The 24,509-nt window shown below is 40.5% G+C and overlaps 2 protein-coding genes across 2 annotated transcripts in view; both read right to left on the reverse strand.

The window, feature by feature from the left end:
- LOC124381200 (mucin-2) overlaps window positions 1–24,509 on the reverse strand; it is a 39,699-nt gene that overhangs the window by 13,267 nt on the left and 1,923 nt on the right. The window contains 2 exon segments of the mRNA XM_046842617.1: window positions 23,396–23,740; window positions 23,869–23,931. Coding sequence (XP_046698573.1) covers window positions 23,396–23,740; window positions 23,869–23,931 — 408 coding nt within the window.
- LOC124381096 (butyrophilin subfamily 2 member A1-like) lies at window positions 8,029–13,096 on the reverse strand. Its single transcript, XM_046842472.1, has 12 exons — window positions 12,764–13,096; window positions 12,367–12,429; window positions 11,895–12,239; window positions 11,649–11,807; window positions 11,433–11,564; window positions 11,196–11,285; window positions 10,879–10,917; window positions 10,693–10,794; window positions 10,538–10,579; window positions 9,397–9,435; window positions 8,821–8,904; window positions 8,029–8,535 (listed from the first exon to the last, which is right to left on the reverse strand). Exons 1-12 carry the CDS (start codon window positions 12,771–12,773, stop codon window positions 8,252–8,254), a joined length of 1,389 nt encoding a protein of 462 aa, XP_046698428.1. The 5' UTR covers window positions 12,774–13,096; the 3' UTR covers window positions 8,029–8,251.

Genomic DNA, 24,509 nt, shown 5'->3' on the forward strand with positions numbered 1-24,509 from the left:
CATTTCTCCACTGGGTGTCCACCCTCCCACTCAGTTTTTTTCTTGTTTAAAACTTTAACACAGGCCCTGTAAAGCAGCTTCCCCGTCACTGTCCCAAAGTTCAACCCCCCTTCACCCCTGCACTCCAGGATTGGGCCACCACATCCGTCGAGGTCAGGAGCAATGTCCAGCTGGGGAAATGGTTCCTCCTCTGCAGGACCGCTCTCACCGATTTTATAGTCCTTCAGCTGATCACGCTCCTCTGCTGTTAGTGTAGACCTCCATCGGTGTAGGAGCTGGTTAGCGATGCGCAGAGATCGTAGTCCTATACGTGCATCCAGGTCCTCCCCTCGTGACAGGTCTGTCCCTGCGACGCTTACCAGCTCAGAGTGTGACGATCCTTGAGGAGATCAAAGCTCTGGACAGTGTGGGGGTGGTCGCACCGGAGATGTCCAGCTGACTCCCGTTGACCAGGGGCTCCTCTAGCAGCCAGTGTAATGTTCCGCAGCCCTTTATCCTTTTCTTAAAAAAGTCCATATTTTCAAAAGTCCACGGTAAAAGACCGGTAATCCAGTAACAATCAGTGTGCTTGTGTCCGTTAAAAACAAATTTCTGTCCAGCCCCAGCCCTCCTGCCATGTGCAAAAGTCCACTGGCTGCTGTCCTCCATACCAGGTTCCTGGGCCCGGTTAAGAGCCTCTGGATAAACTGGAGACGAAAGGGTTAGGGTTAGGGTTAGGTGTTCAAGTCGAGGTTGAAAACTTATTTATTTAGTCAAGCCTTTTATCATTAGGTTTTTCTTAGGTAAAGGCTCAGATCTGGAGGGAGCATGGATATAGTGTGTTTGGTGAACTGGTATATTTGTATGCTGTCGTCCCCTCACATTCACACGTTCACTCGGGTTTGTTGACGGTGGTGTGGTGGGTCATCTCTTATCCCAGAGATCCCTCATGTTTGTGTTACCTTCTGGTTCTCCCTTTTAGTTATGCTGCCATAGCGAGTCTTGCCGGAGTCCAAACTGCACAGTAAAATTAACTTTCATACAACAATAGGGACACTTAATAATCCATATCCTTCTCTTCCCGTCACCCTCTCTCTCTCTCTCTCTCTCTCTCTCTCTCGGTCGAGTTAAACATGCTCCTGAGGTTCCAGTGACCACTGTTCCTGCCCCTCTCCCCTCCGTGGATCTTCACACTTCTGTGCAGCTTGGGACGGTATCTCATCAACACCTTGGGTGGTTCCATGTAATTCCGGAGTAGAACGGGTGCTTTGAGGATGGATTGGACTGTAGTAGGTGCTGCTGCACTGACTCGGGAGTGCAGTTTGCTTCTGATCGTCATCACTGTAACCCGCAACATTGTATATCTGCTTCAAATGGACATTTGGTGCAACCCAGATGAGGATGGGTTCCCTCTTGAGTCTGGTTCCTCTCAAGGATTCTTCCTTATGCTATCTCGGGGAGCTTTTCCTTGCCACAGTTGCTCATCAGGGACAAACATACTTACAAAGAACATATTTACGTTTAATCACCACATTATCTGTGTAAAGCTGCTTTGAGACAATGTTCATTGTTAAAAGCGCTATACAAATAAAAATGAATTGAATTGAATTGTTCTGCTGGCGAGATGGACCAGCCCCTGCCCCCATTCCTCCTTGGGCAGATGGAGGACACTCTGCGGAATCCAGTGCAGACCATCCCAGAAGAAGTCAACGAGCAGTGCTTGGATGTTCGCTAGCAGCTTTGGCAGCGGATCCACACACGCCAGCTTGTGCCATAAAGACGATGCTGCCAGGTTGTTTATCACTAGCGTTCGCCCCCTGTAGGACATCTTTGGAACCAGCCGCTTCCACCTGCCCAGTCTGCCCTTGATTTGCTCTACAGTGCTTTCCCAGTTTTTATTCAAAAAATCATCACTCCCCAGGTAGACACCCAAGTACTTAAAACCACCTTTTTTCCACACCAAACCTCCCCACTTCCCAACTAAAAACGCTTTACTCTTTCCCTAGTTCACTTTTGCTGATGATAAAATTTGAAAGCTTTCTAAAACATCAGTTAAAATATCTACGTCAGAATGGGATCCCACCATTACTGCCAAGTCGTCTGCATATGCTGACAGATAAAGTGAAGCATTGGCATGTGAAATATTAAAACCAGAAAGAGAACTCCTTAGATTGATTAAAAGAGGTTAAATTGCAAGAGTGTACAGTATTCCTGAGAGGGAACAGCCCTGCCTGGGTCAAAAGCCTTATCCTGATCTAGGAAAATCAGACCAGTCTTCATGCCTAATAGCCTAAAGTTGTCCAAAATGTCACGAATTAGGTAAACATTGTCAAAAATCGACCTGCCAAGCACACAGTACGTCTGGTCATGGTGAATGGTCTGCTCCATCACCCTCGTCAGTCTCGATGCTAATGCTTTCAACAGCAGCTTGCAGTCAGTGCACAGTAGTGACACCGGGCGCCAGTTTTTCAGCTGAGTCAGGTCTCCCTTTTTTGGCAACAGGGTCAAGACGGCTCTTTTGCAATTAGACGGGAGCTGACCACCTTTCACACTTCCCCTTAGAACCTTCAGCACGTCCTGCCCTATTACTTCCCAGAATGCCTTAAGGAACTCAACAGGGAGACCATCTATTCCTGGCGCCCGCCCATTCTTCATGCCTTGGAGAGCCTCCTGAAGCTCAGTCAGTGACAGCTCCCTGTCCAACTCTCTGGCCACTGAATCTGTAAGCTTAGGCAGGTCTTTAAGGAAGCTCTCTTCCACCTCCTGTGCCCCTGACCTCTCGCTGCTATACAGCTTCAAATAGAAGCTGACTTTTTGCTGGCGAATTTCAGAAGGCTCTGATACGAGATCCCCTGATTCTGTTCGCACAGCATGCATAAATCTTTTCTGTCCATTCTTTTGCTCTAAACCGAAGAAGAACTTAGAAGGAGCATCCATCTCAGTGACACTTTTAAAGCGTGAGCGGACCAGTGCCCCCTGTACTGCAGTGTCCAACAGGTCGTTCATTTTTCCTTTTTTGTTTTTGAGGGCTTCAATATGCCCTTGATTTCCTGTTCCTGCTGTACAATTAAAATCTCCTCCCAAAACTAAAAACTCTGCAACATCAATAATTAATACAACATCATTAAGTTTGTCTAAAAAACTTATTCCCTCCACTGCACTGGTGGGAGCGTACACACAGATAAAAACAAAAACCTCAATCTCATAACAAACATTTACTTTTAAAAGCCTCCTGTTTAAAATTTCCTCCACCGTGTAAGAAACAGGAATAAAATTACGAGTAAAAAGCAGGGCAACACCACCACTAATATTATTCAGGAAAACAACAATTGCACTGTTCATTCTGGAGGCAGAGACAATATTCTCATGCCCCACCACATTACCAATAGCTAACACACACTCCTCTACACTCACACCACACAACACCCGCACACCGTGGCGGCGAGTCAAAATTTCAATCCTCGCGTTTGAAGACGCCATGTCAAACACTCACACTCTCTCACACACACACACACACACTACATATTTCCTTGATGTTTAAAGGAAAAGTAGCGAAAAAATGCTGAACACGCCACGCATGCGCAGAGAGAGAGAGAGAGAGAGAGAGAGAGAGAGAGAGAGAGAGAGAGAGACGAATGCCAATAATGTGTGTTTTATTTTCAATTTAATTTTTCATGTGTTTATAATATTAAGCTTTGGTTGTTCCATGATGTTTATGCAAAACAAAAGTTTGTTTCCATATGAAAAGGTTCAACATTACACATCTGGAGAGACGGAAAACATGCACAATTGAAGTCAATTTTTCAATAAATATTGAGTTTGGCCCGCGATTTCGACCCAGTTTTTAATTTTGGCCCACTGTGAATTTGAGTTTGACACCCCTGATCTACAGTGATGTCTGTTAAAGCTGATTATGTGAATAAATAATTACACTGACCAGAAGAAGTCTGATGGATGAGAGCTGAGAAAAGGAGCAGTGAAAACCATCTCAGTGGTAGAGCTGTTAACAGAAGAAGTGAAGACCTTCAACATGTGAAAGTTATTTAAAGACTCACATTATTGAAGTAGATTCACTTGATTGTGTTTTATTTATGATTCACTTGTAAGTGTGAATGGAATTTATAATAAAGTGTGGAGAAAGTGGAAATCTTACACTTCATGTATTTATTTTTCTGTGAAAATATTAGAAGTGAGATGTTCACTGTTCTGTTTATTAGATTTACACAGCAATTGATTTTCTCCCTGAACACACTTGTGATACATGAAGATTCCACTGTAGGAAAATGAATGAATAAACAGTACAGAAGCTCCTACCTGAAGTCATGGCAGTAAGGAACTCTGTGTGCTCAGAGTGCCTTCAAAAAGCCACATTTACTTTCGGTTTTGAAAAGGCTCCAGCCATAAAAGTTTAAGGTCTGGAAAGTGAAAATTTTATTATTATTAACGTTCATATTAAACATAGTAAAAGAAGGCGTTTTACTAAAACTGTATGAAAATACAGGAAAATCACTTAAGTTCATGTTCATGTTCACAAAGAAATCCTCTCAACACACATTAAAGAGTAATTGTGTATACAGTTTTCTCTTAGTTTATTCCTATACGTTTATCTCTGATGAGTGAGCCAAAGGTAATGGTGGTGTATCTCATCTGGCTTTGCTGAAACGTACAATTGTTTATCTTCAGCGTAACAATTGTCAGCCCGTTAGAGCACAACCTGCTAAACGGAAATAGCGTCCATCTTTCAAACACTCCTAGGGACGCCAGAAACCCCCAAACGGTGCCAGAATGTCTTTAAGGCTTGCCCCGACTACACTCCAGCGTTCTTCCCCTGTTTAAGTTTACTTTCTGTTACTGGCCTGTTTCCGCCTGACTATTCTGTCCTCCGGCTTCCTGACCAACGCGCTCCGGTTCCCGGCTCGGCTCTGCTCTGCTTGCGCATCCGGCTCGGCATCCACGAGCTCCGCGCGCTTTGGCTTACTGAATCGGCTCACTGAATCGGTTCACTAAATCGGCTCTGCACGCTCGCATTTCTGGCGCGGCTCTTCTGAATTGTTGAAAGCTGAGTTGAAGTTATGAGGGACGGCTCTTTCTTTGCAGTGTCTGGATGGTGTGGTGCAGCATCTCCATCTCCATATATATTTACATGTTTAATACAATTTGTTTATTTGCACTACTGGTCGATGCTAAACTGCATTTCATCTGCAATGCATCTATCTGTACTTATTTATAAAACTACAGTGGTTGTTGATTATCGTGTCTTATCTGTGATTTTTCTTCTTCTTCTTCTTCTTCTTTCGGCTTCTCCCATTGGTTGCCACAGTGGATCATCTCTCCTCCCTGTCCTCTATACATCTGCCTCTTTCACATCAATTACACACATGTCTTCCCTCACCACATCCATCTCCATCCTTTATTGCTCTAACTTGCAGCACATCCTTCCCAGCTCGGTTCCTCTGCCTGGACAATCGCTACAAATCCTTTTCTCCTTCCTTAGTGTCCATTTTCTCATACAACTCCTCATATGCCTTTTCCTTGGTTTTCGCCACATCCCTCTTTACCTGCTGCCGCATCTCCTTGTACTCCTGCCTACTTTTCTCATCACTCTGTAGATCCCACTTCTGTTTCTCCAACCTCTTTCTCCTTCTGCTTTCCTGCACTTCCTTATTCCACCACCACATCTCTTTGTCTTCCTTTCTACTTTCCGATGTCACACTTAGAACCTTTCTATCTGTCTCTCCTGCAGTAGTTCCACAATCATCCAGCACCACTTTACCACCACCGAGCCCCTGTCTGACCTCTTCCCTGAACCACAATTCTGTGGATAAAACAACCAGCTGTTTAAATTGACCATATCAAATTTATGAAAAAATAACCTGTTATAGTACTTGTTTGACCTTATGTGGATGCAATAATATGCAATGAGTGCGTCATGTGTGTCATGTGCGCCGCCCATGAATTTGTTGTGCAGGCTGATGATGCCTTCGTTTTTCAACTTTTCATTTAGTTCTTTGCATTAAGTTCTGCTTAAAAATAAATGCCTAAATTGCATTTATGTCACAGCATGCTGTTTTTATTTTTACAATGTTCTTGTTGATATTACAATAATTATAAAAGTTCATTAAGAGCATAATTCATCAAAGCATTTGAAATCTATGCACAGGAATTCGAATTTCTACGATATTGCACCTAAATACAAAATAATTCATATGCATTATTATTATTCATTATTCACATTATTTATATACTGTTTTGCCTAATGAAGCAAACGTGTGTTGGTTATTTCCGATATGTCAGCAACAGAAGCAATCAATACTGTGGTACATATATATTTTTTCTATCTTGGCACAACTTTCCTCAAATTTGGACAATTTCCCAAGATTAGAAGCAAAATTCCACATGCACCGACATGGTAAAATTATGCTTCCATCAGGTGTGTTTTGAGCGACGGCTCTTTCTTTATAGTGTCTGGATGGTGTGGTGCAGCTTTCATCTCCATCTCCATATATATTTACATATACACATTTGTTTATTTGCACTGCTGGTAGATGCTAAACTGCATTGCACATCTGCAATCCATATATCTGTATTTCATATAAATCATTTTACTTGATCATTTATGCCGTTTATTCACAACCACATTCCAGACGACATTTAATCCATTATTCTCTTTTTTTCAGGTTTATATTCCAAAATGTTCTGTGATAAAAAAAAAAAAAAAAGTGTGGACATGATGATATGGAGTAGTACTGAAATATAACAACATGAACATCATATGAATATGGTATATACAGTTTGTGAATAAATTAAAAAACAACTAAAAATATAATGCAGTATAAAATAATCAATAAAAAGCTGAAGGGATAAATCATGAACTCTCCCACTGCATGCTGTGGTCATCAGTAGGTTTGAAATCCTTCATCTCCACATTCTTTGTGACAGATAAGGAAACAACATCCACTAACATCTCACTCTCACCTGTGGAAATTTAATGTCATTAAATGTTATTTATATATTTTACATTTCATTTTATATTTTTCTCACATTTCTCTCTTTTTACCTCTGGGCCAAATTTCTTACCTTCAGTCTCTGCTGCTTGTGGCTCATAGAGACGTTTGGATTCAGGAGAACTTTCCCTGATTTCCACTTTTATCCTCTTGCTAATGTTTTCATTTTCTTCAGGAGAGCTTTCTGTGTCTTCTGCATAGTTCTTTTTCTTTTGCTTCTGTGTGCATTGTTTTTCTTTCAGCATCGTTAGTGTAGTTTTCATTAATTGGTTTTGACTTGACCTGACTTGACTTTCCTCTTGCAGATGTTGTGGAAACAGTGGCAGACACTAAAGCAGATGTTTGAATTAATTGCGTCTCTAAAATGGGGGCATCAGGTGTGGAGTTTGATGTGGTGGTAGTGGGAGTAAAATTTGGGGGAGTGGGACTAAAGGACGGGGTTGAGAAGGTGGATATGGAGGAGGGATTTGAGAAGGTGGTAGTGGGGGTGGGTTTTGAAGGAATGGATGTAGGTATTGTCTCTGAAATGGGGGCATCAGGTGTGGAATTTGATGTGGTGGTAGTGAGAGTGGAGTTTGAGGAGGTGGTAGTGGGGTGGGTTTTGAAGGAATGGATGTAGGTATTGTCTCTGAAATGGGGGTATCAGGTGTGGAATTTAATGTGGTTGTAGAGAGAGTGGAGTTTAAGGGGTGGTAGTAAGGGAGGAGTTGAGGAGGTGGTAATGGGGTGGGTTTTAAGGAGGTGGTAGTGCTGGTGGGTTTTGAAGGAATGGATGTAGGTATTGTCTCTGAAATGGGGGCATCAGGTGTAGAATTTGATGTGGTGGTAGTGAGAGTGGAGTTTGAGGAGGTGGTAGTAAGGGAGGAGTTGAGGAGGTGGTAGTGGGGTGGGTTTTGAAGGAATGGATGTAGGTATTGTCTCTGAAATGGGGGCATCAGGTGTGGAATTTAATGTGGTTGTAGAGAGTGGAGTTTAAGGGGTGGTAGTAAGGGAGTAGTTGAGGAGGTGGTAATGGGGTGGGTTTCAAGGAGGTGGTAGTGGGGTGGGTTTTGAAGGAATGGATGTAGGTATTGTCTCTGAAATGGGGGCATCAGGTGTGGAATTTGATGTGGTGGTAGTGAGAGTGGAGTTTGAGGGGTGGTAGTAAGGGAGGAGTTGAGGAGGTGGTAGTGGGGTGGGTTTTGAAGGAATAGATGTAGGTATTGTCTCTCAAATGGGGGCATCAGGTGTGGAATAGGGTGGAATCAGGGTGGTAGTGAGAGTGGAATTTAAGGGGTGGTAGTAAGGGGAGTTGAGGAGTGTTTTGAGGAGGTGGTAGTGAAGGTGGGATTTAAGGAGGTGAAAGTGAGAGTGGGACTTGAGGAGGTGGATGTGTAGGTGGGATTTGAAGAAATTGATGTGAGGGTGGGATTTGATGGGGTGGAGGTTTGTATGGTCTCGGAAATGCAGGCAGCAGGTGTAGTATTTGAGATGAAGTTTGGTTTGTCAGTAGCTGAACCTGCAGTGGAGAACACTGGTAAGGAGCTGCATCCTCTCTGCTCTCCTCCAGAATCTGGGTTTCAACAAAACCTATATCACTGCATTTATATACAATTATTAGCAACTGTTATGTTTTTGAAGTGAAGGGCAGCAAACAATCTTGTAGATTTGTTTCTATGAAAATAATAAATAATGAAGTCGGTATGCAAAAAGTTTATAATAACATCTCAGCAGCAACATCTTTGAGCAGAAATATCTGAGCAGCAATGAAAGTAAAAATGATGCTGTTCGCTACGTGAGGATTCTGAGGTGTTCTGTTCTGCTGTTACTACATTACTGTACATTTATGTCTATTTACCTGCAGCTTGTGGTTTATTTTTCACGGCCTCAGAATTCTGTAGTTCAGATGATTTCACATGGTTGAGATCTGCTCTCACAAACACATTATAGAAAATACATCAAAATCAGATTTAGAGCTTTTCTAGGATGGACACTGTAAACTCATGAAACACTCGTACACATCGAGGTTCTTCTGTGGTTTCTGGTGGGTTTAGTGAGTAATTGTGAGTGTTGGAAACAGATTTATAAAATATTCCAAAGAATCTTACATGGAATTGGTGTCATTTTTGCACTTTGCTCTATTTTAATTTGCAGAAAGAAACAGAGACTTAAAATTGTCTTGTCTGAGATGAAAACATAATTAGAAGATAAAGTGTTGATCAGGTGGTTGTAGGAAGTGTAAAGATGATATGTGACAAACCTACAACCACTTTAATTTCAGATAAATAATCATTCTGATCCGGATTCTCCACACGGATCTGATTCAGGGGTTCAGTTTCTGAAGAAGTTCCTGATGTTTTATAAATAAATTCATCTGTTATTTTCACATATTTAGCTGAATTTTATGAATTGTGTATTTCATACCATCACCTACCTTCTGCACTTTCTGTCATTTTTCTCTTCAAAATCAGACCTACAACAGAGAGAAAAATGTTCCATATTAGATCTCAATAACCTGCTAAAGACCTGATCCAGCTTCCATGTTTCAGGTGTCAGCAGTAGTGGATGGACGGAGATGTTGAAATGTGGTTGATTTCAGCAGGAATTGGAAAATTGTTGGTGGCAGTAAACCGTTTTATTATTTTTTTTAAATTGCTGTTTTTTTCTTCAAAGTTTTTTCTCTTTCTTGCTTGGGTACCTACTGTTTTTGATGATTTGGGGATAGCGGTAGACACTGAAGTAGATGTGGGAATTGATTTGCTGCATTATGTGTAGGAATTGAGTTGGTGCCATTAGATGGGGATATTGAGTTTCTGGCAGAAGATGGGGGAATTGAGTTGAAGGCAGCAGATGGGGCAATTGAGTTGAAGGCAGCAGATGGGGCAATTGAGTTGAAGGCAGCAGATGGGGGGAATTGAGTTGAAAGCTGCAGATGGGGGAATTGAGTTAAAGGCAGCAGATGGGGGAATTCAGTTGAAGGAAATAGACATGTTAGCAGCAGAATCAGGAATACAGTTGCTGGCAGTCGAATCGTTAATTAATTTGCTGGCAGTAGATGGGGGAATTGATTTGTTGGCAGCAGATGAGAAAATTGAGAAAATTAAGTTATTTAGACAATAATGTCTGTATGTTGAGTTACATTTAGAGGACAGTAAATCTGTACTGATACACAAGCTACACATTAACTACTCTAAAATATATCAAGTTTAATTTCAATAGCATTGTCCCTTGAGAAGACACTACAATGGTTGCTGAAATGTGAGGTGCACTCACTTTTGTGAGATAATGTATATAAAAATCAGATTTAGAACTTTTCTAGGGTGGAAAGAGTCCTGATTGTATTTCTCTTTAGAACAGATGGAAGTGTTATTTCAATTAAATAAGTTAAAACTCAACACTTCAAGGTTCTTCTGGGGTTTCGTATGGCTTTAATGAATAATTACAAGTGTAGAAATTGGATCCACTTGAAGCTCATTTACTTGGAAAACAGACTGTTATGAAATATTTCATAAAATCTGCAAAGGTTCCGGGAAAAAAAGAAGCTGGTTGTGGATTTTCTGTTTGAACTCATTTACCTGGAGATGGAGTTAGTCGTATTTCTGTGCTTTGCTCTATATCTATTTGTGGAAAGAAACAAAGACCTTTAACTTTGTCTGAGATAAAATAATTGTTATAAGATAAAGTGTTGATCAGATGGATGGAAGTGTTTAGATGAGGAGATCTGACCAACCTACAACCACATCATCAGGAGCATTAATGACAGGTGAAGAGTCATTTTCATCTGGATTCTTCACACAGGCCTGATTTAGAGGTTCAGTCTCTGATAAAGTTCCTGATGTAACAGAAAAAAATTAATCTTATCTTCTCTTATTTCACTGGATTTTATGAATTAAGTGTATTTTACCCAGTCATATACCTTCTGCAGTTCCTTTCTGTTTTTCTTTAGAAATCAGACCTACAGCAGAGAGAAAAATTATCTGTATTAGATCTTTATGACCTGCTAAAGACCTGCTCCAGCTTCCATGTTTCAGGTGTTCTTTCTTCTTCACACTACAGAAACTGTAGAAGATCTTTAAGAATTCCTGTCTGGTCTATTTGTCATGGAACATCAGGACTGTTCTGCTTAATAGTTTTCTGATCTACAGGAATGTTTTTGTCTGTCAGTCCAATTTATTGTTGGATTTAATTTGATATTTTCTGATTGATTAAATATGAAGTTAAACTTTATATCACCTTTTTTACGTAGTACACAATAGACAATAATTCCAGCAGCACACATTAGCAGAACAATTGGAATCAGAAGAAGGTATCCATTTCGAGACTCTGCACACACACACACACACACACACACACACACACACACACACACACACACACACACACACACACAAATCATGTTGTTTCTGCAGTTCTACCATTTCGAAATGTTCTTCCATACAAGATACGTTCAGGATAAATAATCTGTGATACCTGCAGGGATGAATAATGCTGTTCTGCTCACTTTTGTCTCCTGACCAGACAAACTCACAGAGCAGGAGATCCACTCAGACTCAGATGGAGACACAATCATCCATGAGCTCACATCTACAAGTCCTTCAGTATCTGAGGAAAAAGAAAGTGAGAACATGTTGGTTATATTTCTTTGTAGTCGTGTCTCTGATGGAACAGTACATGAGGAGATCTTACTGCTGGTGAACTTGTCTTTGCTGAGATGTTTCAGATCTCTCCCATCTTTATCTGTCCAGATGACTAAAGGCTCAGGTAGCCAACCATTTGAGTGACAGCTAACGTTAATCTTTCCTGCTCCTGCTTCTTGTAAAGTCCGAACAGGAGTGGATCCCACCACTGAGAGAGAAAGGAAGAAGAGAAAGTAATCCAATAAAAAAGGAATTCCAAAGGGAGTTCAGAAGAACATTGCCTATGAAGCGTTACCTCTCAGTCTGAGGGACACCGTGGCCTCATCATACCATTTATCACTGCTCACATGGCACACATAGTCTCCTCTATCTGCTAGAGTCAGGTTCTCCAATTTCATGGAGACATCTCCATTCTCCAGGTCTCCTAACAGAAACACTCTGCCCTGGTACTGAACATCTACAGGATTCTTCTGGATCTGTGTGTCTTTGTAAAACAGGGCCGGGGTATTATATAGTTTGGGACGATACCAGCGCACCTCCAGGTGTCGAGCATCCAAGATGTTTTCAAGACTACAGGGAAGAGACACAGAGGAACCGAGGAGCCCCGAGACTGGAGACTGAACCTTCACTGAAAATAATCCTGGAGAAGATTTTAGACCCAAATCAGCATCATGTCTATTTAAATCACTGTGTATGATCTTTTATCAGAACAGAGTCTAGAGTAATGTCTGTTAAAGCTGATTATGTGAATAAATAATTACACTGACCAGAAGAAGTCTGATGGATGAGAGCTGAGAAAAGGAGCAGTGAAAACCATCTCAGTGGTAGAGCTGTTAACAGAAGAAGTGAAGACCTTTAACATGGGAAAGTTATTAAAACACACACATTATTTAAGTAGATTCACCTGATCGTGTTTTATTTATGTTTCACTTGTAAGTGTGAATGGAATTTATAATAAAGTGTGGAGAAAGTGGAAATCTTACACTTCATGTATTTATTTTTCTGTGAAAATATTAGAAGTGAGATGTTTATGTTTATTAGATTTTATTAGATGTTCTGTTTATTAGATTTACACAGCAATTGATTTTCTCTCTGAACACACTTGTGATAAATGAAAATTCTACTGTAGGAAAATGAATGAATAAACAGTACAGAAGCTCCTACCTGAAGTCATGGCAGTAAGGAACTCTGTGTGCTCCGAGTGCCTTCAAAAACCCAAAAAGAACCAAAAGATCGATAAACCAACAGCCACATTTACTTTCTGTTGTGAAAAGGCTCCAGCCGTAAAACTTTAATGAACAACCAGGTTTGTTTACCTTTGGACTGTAAAGTCTCATAAATCACCTTTTATTATTATTAACGTTCATATTAAACATAGTAAAGAAAAACGTTTTACTAAAACTGTATGAAAATCCATCACTGAAGTTCATGTTCATGTCCACAGAGAAATCCTTTCAACACACATTAAAGAGTAATCGTGTATACAGTTCAGTTTTCTCTTACTTTATTCCTATACGTTAATGGTGGTGTATCTCATCTGGCTTTGCTGAAATGTACAACTGTTTATCTTCAGCCTAACAATGCAAGGTAAGATCATGTTAAGATCCGTCTTGAGATCAGGACTTTGACAGAGCCACTGTAGCCTATTTATCTTGTAGTTCTTGAGCCCAAACGAAACTTAATTCTTGGAGAGGTTTTCCATATGAACTGTGATGCCCGTGGTGCCTTTCTGATATCAGGGAAGAATCACACAGTGCACAGAATGGCTTATGTTCTTCTTCAGTTTATTGCAGCCAACAGACAAGTGTATATGTCCGTTGAAAAGAAAGCCTGACCTAAAGCTGTTTCCTGTTTGGATATGAAGATATACTAGTCGGAGATGTGTGAGCCCAGATAAAGACTTCCTGTAAACCTTACACACTAACATTGTAAATATTCTATAGATACTGAACAGACAAAAAATGTGTGTGAACCAGTGTGAGAATCATCTTAACACTAACAGCCACTCTTTTACTTCGACCTCGTGATCTTTGTCCTGCTGAAAGCTGAGTTGAAGTTATGAGGGACGGCTCTTTCTTTGCAGTGTCTGGATGGTGTGGTGCAGCAGCTCCATCTCCATATATCTTTACATGTTCAATACAATTTGTTTATTTGCACCACTGGTAGATGCTAAACTGCATTTCAATGCACATTTGCAATGCATCTATCTGTACTTATCTATAAAACTCTTCAGTGGTTGTTGATTATCATGTCTTATCTGTGATAATTCTTCTTCTTCTTTCGGCTTCTCCCATTAGGGGTCTCCACAGCGGATCATCTCTCTCTATTCCCCCCTGTCCTCTACATCTGCCTCTTTCACACCAACTACCTGCATGTCTTCCCTCACCACATCCATAAACCTCCTCCTTGGCCTTCCTCTTTTCCTCCTTCCTGGTGGCTCCATCCTCAGCATTCTCCTACTAATATCCCCCATGTCCCTCCTCTGCACATGTCCAAACCATCTCAATCTCACCTCTCTCACCTTGTCTCCAAAACGTCCTACATGCTCTGTCTCTCTAATTAACTCATTTCTAATCTTGTCCATCGTCGTCGCTCCCAATGAACATCTCAACATCTTCAGCTCTGCTACCTCCAGCTCCACCTCCTGTCTTTTATTTAATGCCACTGTCTCTAAACCATAAAACATCTCAGGCCTAACCACAGTCCTATAAACTTTCCCTTTTACTTCTACAGATACTCTACTATCACAAATCACTCCTGCTGTCACTCTTCTCCACCCACTCCACCCGGCCTGCACTCTTTTCTTCACTTCCCTAACACACTCTCCATTACTTTGCAATGTTGACCCCAGGTCAACTCCTCCACCTTCTCCACCTCTTCTCCCTGCAACCGCACCCCTCCACTGCCCTCCCTCTCATTAACACACATGTACTCTGTCTTACTCTTACTGACTTTCATTCCCCTTCTCTCCAGCGTGTACCTCCACCTTTCCAGGCTCTTCTCGACCTGCTCCCTACTCTCAGCACAAATCACAATATCATCCACAAGCATCATAGTCCACGGAGACTCCTGTCTGACCTCGTCCATCAACCTGTCAATCACCACTGCAAACAGGAAAGGGCTCAGAGCCGATTCTTGATGCAGTCCAAAATTCACCTTGAACCAGTCTGTTGTTCCTACTGCACATTTCACTGCTGTCACACTGTCCTCATACATGTCCTGCACCACCCTCACATATGTATGCTTTCTCTAAATCCACAAACACACAATGCAACTCCTTCTGACCTTCTCTATACTTCTCCATCAACACTATCAAAGCAAATATTGCGTCCGTAGTGCTCTTCCTCAGCATGAAACCATACTGCTGCTCACAGATGGTCACCTCTTCTATCAGCCTGGTTTCCACTACTCTTTCCCATAACTTCATTGTGTGACTGATCAACTTAATTCCCCTGTAGTTACTGCAGGTCTGCACATTTCCCTTATTCTTAAAGATCGGTACAACACACTCCTCCATTCCTCAGGCATCCTCTCACCTTCCAAAATCCTGTTAAATAATCTTGTTAAAAACTCCACTGCCATCTCTCCTAAACATCTCCATGCTTCTACCTATATGTCATCCGGTCAAACCTACTTTCCATCCTTCATCCTCTTAAAAATGGCTATCACTTCCTCCTTACAAATCCCATCCACGTCCTGCTTCACCAACTCCACACCATCTAAACTTCTCTATTTCATTTTCCTCATTCATCAGCTGCTCAAAATACTCCCTCCATCTTCTCAACACACTCTCCTCACTAGTCAACACATTTCCATTTCCATCCTTTCCCCATCTAACTTGCAGCACATCCTTCCCAGCTCGGTTCCTCTGCCTGGCCAATCGCTACAAATCCTTTCTCCTTCCTTAGTGTCCAACTTCCCCTACAGCTCCTCATATGCCTTTTCCTTGGCTTTCGCCACATCCCTCTTTACCTGCTGCTGCATCTCCTTGTACTCCTGCCTACTTTTCTCATCACTCTCTCTATCCCAATTCTGTTTTGCCATCCTCTTTCTTCTTATGCTCTCCTGCACTTCCTCATTCCACCATCATGTCTCTTTGTCTTCCTTTCTATTTCCAGATTTCACACCAAGTACCCTTCTAGCTGACTCCCTTATCACTTCTGCAGTAGTTTCCCAATCATCCAGCAGCCCTTCACCATCCCCGAGCCCCTGTCTGACGTCTTTCTTCTTCGGTTTCCATCATCTTGTTCTTCTATCAGTCCTTACACTCCTCCTCTTCTTCTTCAGCTCCAAAATCATCCTACAGACCACTGTCTGATGCTGTCTAGCTACTCTCTCCCCTGCCAACAATTTACAGTCTCTAATCTCCTTCAGATTGCATCTCCTACATAGAAGATAGTCCACCTGTGTGCACCTTCCTCCACTCGTATACATCACTTTATGCTCCTCCTCCTTCTTAAAATGTTCACCACTGCCATTTCCATCCTTTTAGCAAAATCTAACACCATCTGCCCTTCCAATTTCCTATCCTTAAGACCATACATACCCATTACCTCCTCATCACCTCTTTTTCCTTCACCCACATGCCCATTAAAGTCTGCCCCAAACGTTCATTCCTAGGTACACCATATACCACTTCATTCATTTCAGAACTTTTCCTTCACCTCCATCTCACAACTCACTTTTGGAGCATAAGCACTGATGACATTTATCATCACACCTTCAACTTCCAGCTTCACATTCATCACCCTATCAGAAACTCTCTTGACCTCCACTACACTCTTACTGTACTCTTCCTTCAGAATCACCCCTACACCATTTCTCTTTCCATCCACACCATGATAGAACAGTTTAAACACCTCCAATGTTCCTGGTCTTACTCCCTTTCCACTTGGTCTCCTAAACACACAACATCTCTACCTTTCTCCTCTCCATCATATCAGCTCCCTCTCTCCCTTTACCAGTCATAGTACCAACATTTAAAGTACCAACCCGAACCTCACTCTCCTCCACTTCTTCTTTTCCTGCTGTCTCTGTAGACGTCTTCCTCCTCTCCTTTTCCTTCTTAGGCCAAAAGTAGCCCAATTTCCGGTATGAATTTCTCTTGCGTGATTCAAATATTTTATTTGGCACATGCTTTACGCTGGATGACTTTTCTATTTCAACCCTCTCCATTTATCCAGGCTTGGGACCGGCACTACGAGTGACCTGACATGTCTTATCAGTGATTAATGACCTAAAATGATTTAATTGTGTATTAACCTGAAATAGAGCTCAGAGTTCTCTTCTGTGCGTAACATATTTTAAACATGGTAGAATTCCTAAAGTAAATAGATTCAAAAACGTAGCTCTGCCCAGCGGCTCTGCTGAGGATGTTGCTTCGCCAATCCGCTTTGCTGGCTTTGCTCTCCCCTCTGGCCTCTTCGCCTAACACTTTAATATCTACCTAAACACTGTTGCAGAGACAATTACACCCGTTTAATTATATCTTGTCCCCTAAGCTGGAGTCCTTTTTCACCAGGATAAAGCTTCTCGCACATGTACACTGAAACACACTGCTTGTGTGTCTCTGTAAACAATGTTAGGCAGGTGATTTAATGTTATGGTGGTGTTGTGAGTCACTGCTGTTTTGTATCTCTTTCTCTCTTCCCCACCACTTGTGTTCTTGTTTTGTTGTCTCTGGCTCTCTGCTGTTTTACTAAAGGGGGATTTATTTATTTATTTTCAATAAAGAGCAAGAGTCTGTCCAGAAGAAGTGGAAAAGGTTGCACCCTGATACCTTGTCAGAGGGAGTTTGTTTAGAAGCATAAGACTGTGTACATGTTAACATTTCACCATGTAGGTCTTGTAATTGTCTAGGCACCGTAGGTTAAAGGGCAGGTGTCAACCCTTGTATTTAAGTAGCTTAGCCTAGTCTAGTCCGATATATAGTTTGTTAGTTAGGTAAGATATTTAAAATAGAGCCTAGAGTAAACATTAATGGTAATTTATTTTGGCACTGTCCATGTTTTCTTGCCTGTGTATGTTTAGTTTCACCTGGCAACCCTGCACAGTTTTTGTGCCCTCTGTCATTCGTATTGTCAATCACTAAAACCATTCTACCCTCTGGTCCTATTATCATTTTAATCCAACACTGTTAATTGTCCCCTCCACCCGGTAAAGCCACAGTGGGAATGTAACATGTATATTACATTTAGAATCAGAAAAGGATTTTTCTACATGTTTAACACATTTTCGTTAAATCAACATTCTGTTCTACAAATAAATTACAGTTTATAATTATTTATAATACAAGTATTTATTATTAAATAGTATTTGTAAGATTTGATTTGTCTCTGTTTGGAAAACTGAATCAGTTTAATAAAATCAGTATAATAAAATAACATGACCTATCTGCAGTCACAATGTCACTGTTCATACACAACACAGAAAAGAATAAACCACATCGAAGCTTCCTCTTACCTGAAATCATGGCAGCAGGATACGCTGTCTGCTCAGAGCGCCTTCAAAAAAAACACGAGGAACTGAATGATGTGTAAAATATTTCTGAATCCTGTTAATCCATTTACAAACACAGAGTAAAACGATTCACTTTCACATTTGGTTTGAAATAGCTCCGCCCATAGAGCTGGAATAAAGAGACAGGTTTGTGTTCAGACTGGAGAATGAGAGAAACCATCTATTAAAATATTTTCACATTAATATTAAACATAAGTTCAACCTGAACATCTCCATCTCCTCTCTCACTTTACAATAAAATCCAAAGATCTTGCTTTGCTGAAACATGTGTGTATCTTAAGCTTAACAATGGAAGCAAAAACCATGTTTACAAAATGTCTTGACCAGAGGTAACATATATATAAAGAAAAGAGCTGACAGATCCTTTCAGAACAGCAAATATTATCTCAGGAAGTGTAGAGAACTCACTATTTCCATCTAATTCTCAATAGTGTTGAGATCAGGACCTTGACTGACCACTGTAGGACATTTATCTTTTTTGTTCTTTAGCCATTCCAATGTGCTTCTAGCTATAGACTTGGTATCAATGTCCTACTTTAAGCTGAATTTTCTCCCAAGTGTCAGTGGACTGAAGCAGATTCTCTTGTAATATTTTGCTTCATTCATTCTTTCTTCAATCAAACAAATTTCTCAGTCTCTGTTAATGACAAGTTTCCCCACAACATGATGCAGCCACCACCATTCTTCATTATAGAGCTGGTGTGAGGCATGGGGACAGTTAGGTTTGCATTATCTTTTTTCATTAATAAATCATTTTACTTGAAAATTCATGCTATTTATTTATAACCAGATTCTATACAGATGTATATTACACACTCCATTTATATGATATTTACAGTATATACAGTCTGTGTATAAAAATAATCTAAATAACCAACAGACAAAAAGCAGAATGAAATAAACAATACAAAAAATGAAGAGAAAAATGATCATAAACTTCAGTCACACTCCATTTTAGCCTCCTCAGTAGTTTCATTATGCTGTGTATCCATATCCTCTGGGGGATGATCTTCCTCTGACATCTCAGTATCACCTGATAAAAAGTTTGTGTCAGTGTTATGTATATATTTTACATTTCATTTTATATTTTCTGCACTTTTCACTTCTGGGCCAAATTTCTTACCTCCAGGTTCTGCTGCTGGCTCATACAGACGCTTGGACTCTGGAGAATTTTCAGTTTTTTCTTCAAAGTCCTTTTTTCTCTTTCTTGCTTGAGTATCTGCTGTTTTTATTTCAGAGTTGGTGGAAGGATCTTTATTGCTTGGTCTGAAATGTCTTCTAGATGATTTGTGTCCAGTGGTAGACCCTGAAGCAAGTGTAGAAGTTGAGTTCTTGGTATCAGGTGCAGAAGTTGAGTTCTTGGTATCAGATGTTGAAGTTGAGTTCTTGGTACCAGGTGTGGAAGTAGAGTTCTTGGTATAAGGTGTTGAAGTTGAGTTCTTATTATCAGGTGTATAAGCTAAGTTCTTGGTATCCAGAGTAGAAGTCGAGTTCTTCGTACCAGGTGTAGAATTTGAGTTCTTGGTATCAGATGCTAAAGTTGAGTTCTTGGTATCAGGTGTAGAAGTTAAGTTCTTGGTATCAGGTGTAGAATTTGAGTTCTTGGTATCCAGAGTAGAAGTTAAGTTCTTTGTATCAGATGTTAAAGTTGAGTTCTTGGTATCAGGGGTAGAAGTTAAGTTCTTGGTATCAGGTGTAGAAGTTGAGTTCTTGGTATCAAGTGCAAAAGTTGAGTTCTTGGTATCAGGTGTAGAAGTTGAGTTCTTGGTATCAGGTGTAGAAGTTGAGTTCTTGGTATCAGGTGTAGAAGTTGAGTTCTTGGAATCAGTTGCAGAATTTGAGTTCTTGGAATCAGTTGCAGTATTTGAGTTCTTGGTATCCAGAGTAGAAGTTAAGTTCTTTGTATCAGGTGTAGAAGTTGAGTTCTTGGTATCAGGTGTAGAAGTTGAGTTCTTGGTATCAAGTGCAAAAATTGAGTTCTTGGTATCAGGTGTAGAAGTTGAGTTTTTAGCATCAGGGATAGAAGTTGAGTTCTTGGTTTTAGGTGTGGAAGTTGAGTTCTTGGTATCAGGTGTAGAAGTTAAGTTCTTGGTATCAGGTGTAGAATTTGAGTTCTTGGTATCCAGAGTAGAAGTTAAGTTCTTTGTATCAGATGTTAAAGTTGAGTTCTTGGTATCAGGTGTAGAAGTTGAGTTCTTGGTATCAGGTGTAGAAGTTAAGTTCTTGGTATCAGGTGTAGAATTTGAGTTCTTGGTATCCAGAGTAGAAGTTAAGTTCTTTGTATCAGATGTTAAAGTTGAGTTCTTGGTATCAGGGGTAGAAGTTAAGTTCTTGGTATCAGGTGTAGAAGTTGAGTTCTTGGTATCAAGTGCAAAAGTTGAGTTCTTGGTATCAGGTGTAGAAGTTGAGTTCTTGGTATCAGGTGTAGAAGTTGAGTTCTTGGTATCAGTTGCAGTATTTGAGTTCTTGGTATCAGTTGCAGAATTTGAGTTCTTGGAATCAGTTGCAGTATTTGAGTTCTTGGTATCCAGAGTAGAAGTTAAGTTCTTTGTATCAGGTGTAGAAGTTGAGTTCTTGGTATCAGGTGTAGAAGTTGAGTTCTTGGTATTAAGTGCAAAAATTGAGTTCTTGGTATCAGGTGTAGAAGTTGAGTTTTTAGCATCAGGATAGAAGTTGAGTTCTTGGTTTTAGGTGTGGAAGTTGAGTTCTTGGTATCAGGTGTAGAAGTTAAGTTCTTGGTATCAGGTGTAGAATTTGAGTTCTTGGTATCCAGAGTAGAAGTTAAGTTCTTTGTATCAGATGTTAAAGTTGAGTTCTTGGTATCAGGTGTAGAAGTTGAGTTCTTGGTATCAGGTGTAGTTAAGTTCTTGGTATCAGGTGTAGAATTTGAGTTCTTGGTATCCAGAGTAGAAGTTAAGTTCTTTGTATCAGATGTTAAAGTTGAGTTCTTGGTATCAGGGTAGTTAAGTTCTTGGTATCAGGTGTAGAAGTTGAGTTCTTGGTATCAAGTGCAAAAGTTGAGTTCTTGGTATCAGGTGTAGAAGTTGAGTTCTTGGTATCAGGTGTAGAAGTTGAGTTCTTGGTATCAGTTGCAGTATTTGAGTTCTTGGTATCCAGAGTAGAAGTTAAGTTCTTTGTATCAGGTGTAGAAGTTGAGTTCTTGGTATCAGGTGTAGAAGTTGAGTTCTTGGTATTAAGTGCAAAAGTTGAGTTCTTGGTATCAGGTGTAGAAGTTGAGTTTTTAGTATCAGGGATAGAAGTTGAGTTCTTGGTTTTAGGTGTGGAAGTTGAGTTATTTGTGTCAGGTGTAGAAGTTAAGTTTCTGCTATTGAATGTGGGAACTGTGTAGTTGGTATCAGGTGTAGAAGTTGAGGTCTTGGTATCAGGTGCAGAAGTTGAGTTGTTGGTATCAGGGGTAGAAGTTACGTTTCTGCTATTGAATGTGGGAATTGTGTTGTTGGTATCATGTGTGAAACCTGAAGTAGTAGAAAGTGAAAAAATAGAAACATATTTAGAATTGTCTTGGATAGAAATTGTTCTGATGTTGTGTCTCTTCAGAAGAGATGGAAGATCAAGTTTTAATTCATTTCTCTTCTTTTAACCAATAAACATTTATTATTAATAAAACACTCAGATTCAAATAAAACAACTTCTGGTGTTTATGGGTTTAGTGAATAATTACGACGGTACAAAATGGATCCATTTGTAGTTTTACTTGGAAACAGATGTTGTAAAATCTTTCACAGAATCTCTAACAGAAGCTGGTTGTGGATTTTCTGAAAAGGTTCGAGGTTCTTGAAGCTGCTTTAAACACATTTACCTGGAGATGGAGTCAGTCGTGTTTCTGCACTTTGCTCTATTTCTATTCGCAGAAAGAAACAGATTTTAAATCGTGTTTAAGGTGAAAACGTAATAGAAGATAAAGTGTTGATCAGGTGGATGTAGGAAGTGTAAAGATGAGGAGATCTGACCAACCTACAACCACATCATGAGGAGCTTTAATGACAGGTGGAGAGTCATTTTCATCTGGAGTTTCCACACAGACCTGATTTAGAGGTTCAGTCTCTGATAAAGTTCCTGATGTTAAAGAAAAAATTTTTTTTTAATAAATAATAAATGTAATCAATTTAATGAATTAAGTGTATTTTACCCAGTCACATACCTTCTGCAGCTCCTTTCTGTTTTCCTTTAGAAATCAGACCTACAACAGAAAGAAAAATGTTCTGTATAAGATCTTTATGACCTGCTGAAGACCTGCTCCAGCTTCCATGTTTCAGTGTTCTTTCTTCTTCACACTACAGAAACTGTAGAAGAATTGCAGATCTTTAAGAATTCCTGTCCGGTCTATTAAACTGCTACAGTCATTTGTCATGGACCACCAGGACTGTTTTGCTTAATAGTTTTCTGATCTACAGGAATGTTTTTGTCTGTCAGTCCAATTTATTGTTGGATTTAATTTGATATTTTCTGGTTGATTAAATATGAAGATAAACTTTTATCACCTTTTTTACGTAGTACACAATAGACAGTAATTCCAGCAGCAGCACACAGCAGCAAAACAATTGGAATCAGTAGAAGGTATCTATTTCCAGACTCTGCACACACACACACACACACACACACACACACACACACACACGCGAAATTATATTGTTTCTGCAGTTCTACCTTTCAGAAATGTTCTTCCATACATGATACTTTCAGGATGAATGATCTGTGATACCTGCAGGGATGAATAATGCTGTTCTGCTCTCTTTTGTCTCCTGACCAGACAAACCCACAGAGCAGGAGATCCACTCAGACTCAGATGGAGACACAATCATCCATGAGCTCACCTCTACAAGTCCTTCAGTATCTAAGGAAAAAGAAAGTGAGAACATGTTGGGTGGTAGGTAGTAATTGTGGTGGTAGTGTTTGTGGTGGTAGTAATTGTGCAGGTCAAGTCACGAAGACTTTGTTGTCATTTCAAGCATATATTTCTTTGTAGTCGTGTCTCTGATGGAACTGAACATGAGGAGATCTTACTGTTGGTGAACTTGTCATTGCTGAGATGTTTCAGATCTCTCCCATCTTTATCTGTCCAGATGACTGAAGGCTCAGGTAGCCAACTATGTGAGTGACAGCTAACGTTAATCTTTCCTTCTCCTGCTTCATGTAAGGTGAGAACAGGAGTGGATCCCACCACTGAGAGAGAAAGAGAAAAGAGAAAGAGAAAGTAAGTCAATACAACACGAATTTAAAAAGAAGTTCATAAGAACATTGTCTATGAAGCGTTACCTCTCACTCTGAGGGACACCGTGGCCTTGTCATACCAGTCATCACTTTTTACATGGCACACATAGTCTCCTCTATCTGCTAGAGTCAGGTTCTCCAGTTTCATGGAGACATCTCCTTTCTCCAGGTCTCCTAACAGGAACACTCTGCCCTGGTACTGAACATCTACAGGATTCTTCTGGATCTGTGTGTCTTTGTAGAACAGGGCCGGGGTATTATGTAATTTGGGACGATACCAGCGCACCTCCAGGTGTCGAGCATCCAAGTTGTTTTCAAGACTACAGGGAAGAGACACAGAGGAACCGAGGAGCCCCGAGACTGGAGACTGAACCTTCACTGAAAATAATCCTGGAGAAGATTTTAGACCCAAAATCAGCATCATGTCTATTTAAATCACTGTGTATGATCTTTTATAAGAACAGAGTCTAGAGTGATGTCTGTTAAAGCTGATTATGTGAATAAATAATTACACTGACCAGAAGAAGTCTGATGGATGAGAGCTGAGAAAAGGAGCAGTGAAAACCATCTCAGTGGTAGAGCTGTTAACAGAAGAAGTGAAGACCTTCAACATGTGAAAGTTATTGAAATGGTTTATCTCCATGTATCTCTCCAGTCTTCTAACACGCTACGATCCATCACGCTCCCTGAGATCTCAAAACTCTGGACTTCTAGTAGTTCCTAGAATAGCAAACTCCACTAAAGGTGGTAGAACATTCTCACATTTAGCTCCTAAACTCTGGAATAGTCTTCCTGACAGTGTTCGGGGCTCAGACACACTCTCCCAGTTTAAGTGCAGATTAAAGACGTATCTTTTTAGCAAAGCCTACACATAACACACATCACATATCATAACCTTGTGCTCCAGAACATCTGATCACATCACATTATCAACTTGTGCTGTTAATATCATGAACAGCAGCTACGCTAATTTCTCTCCACTGCTTCTCTTTCTCTCCCCATCCCGAAGCATCCTGAGGTTGCTCCAGCTCATGAAGATCATGGACCTTTCAAGAAGAAGATGCCGCAAACACCCCGGACCATGTAGAGACGTTCCAGCGCCATTTGGATCCCACCTCATGTAGTGTTTGGACACTGGACCTCTCAGTGTTTTAAAGCT

This window comes from Silurus meridionalis, chromosome 28 (genome assembly GCF_014805685.1).
Source record: "Silurus meridionalis isolate SWU-2019-XX chromosome 28, ASM1480568v1, whole genome shotgun sequence".
Lineage (NCBI taxonomy): Eukaryota > Metazoa > Chordata > Actinopteri > Siluriformes > Siluridae > Silurus > Silurus meridionalis.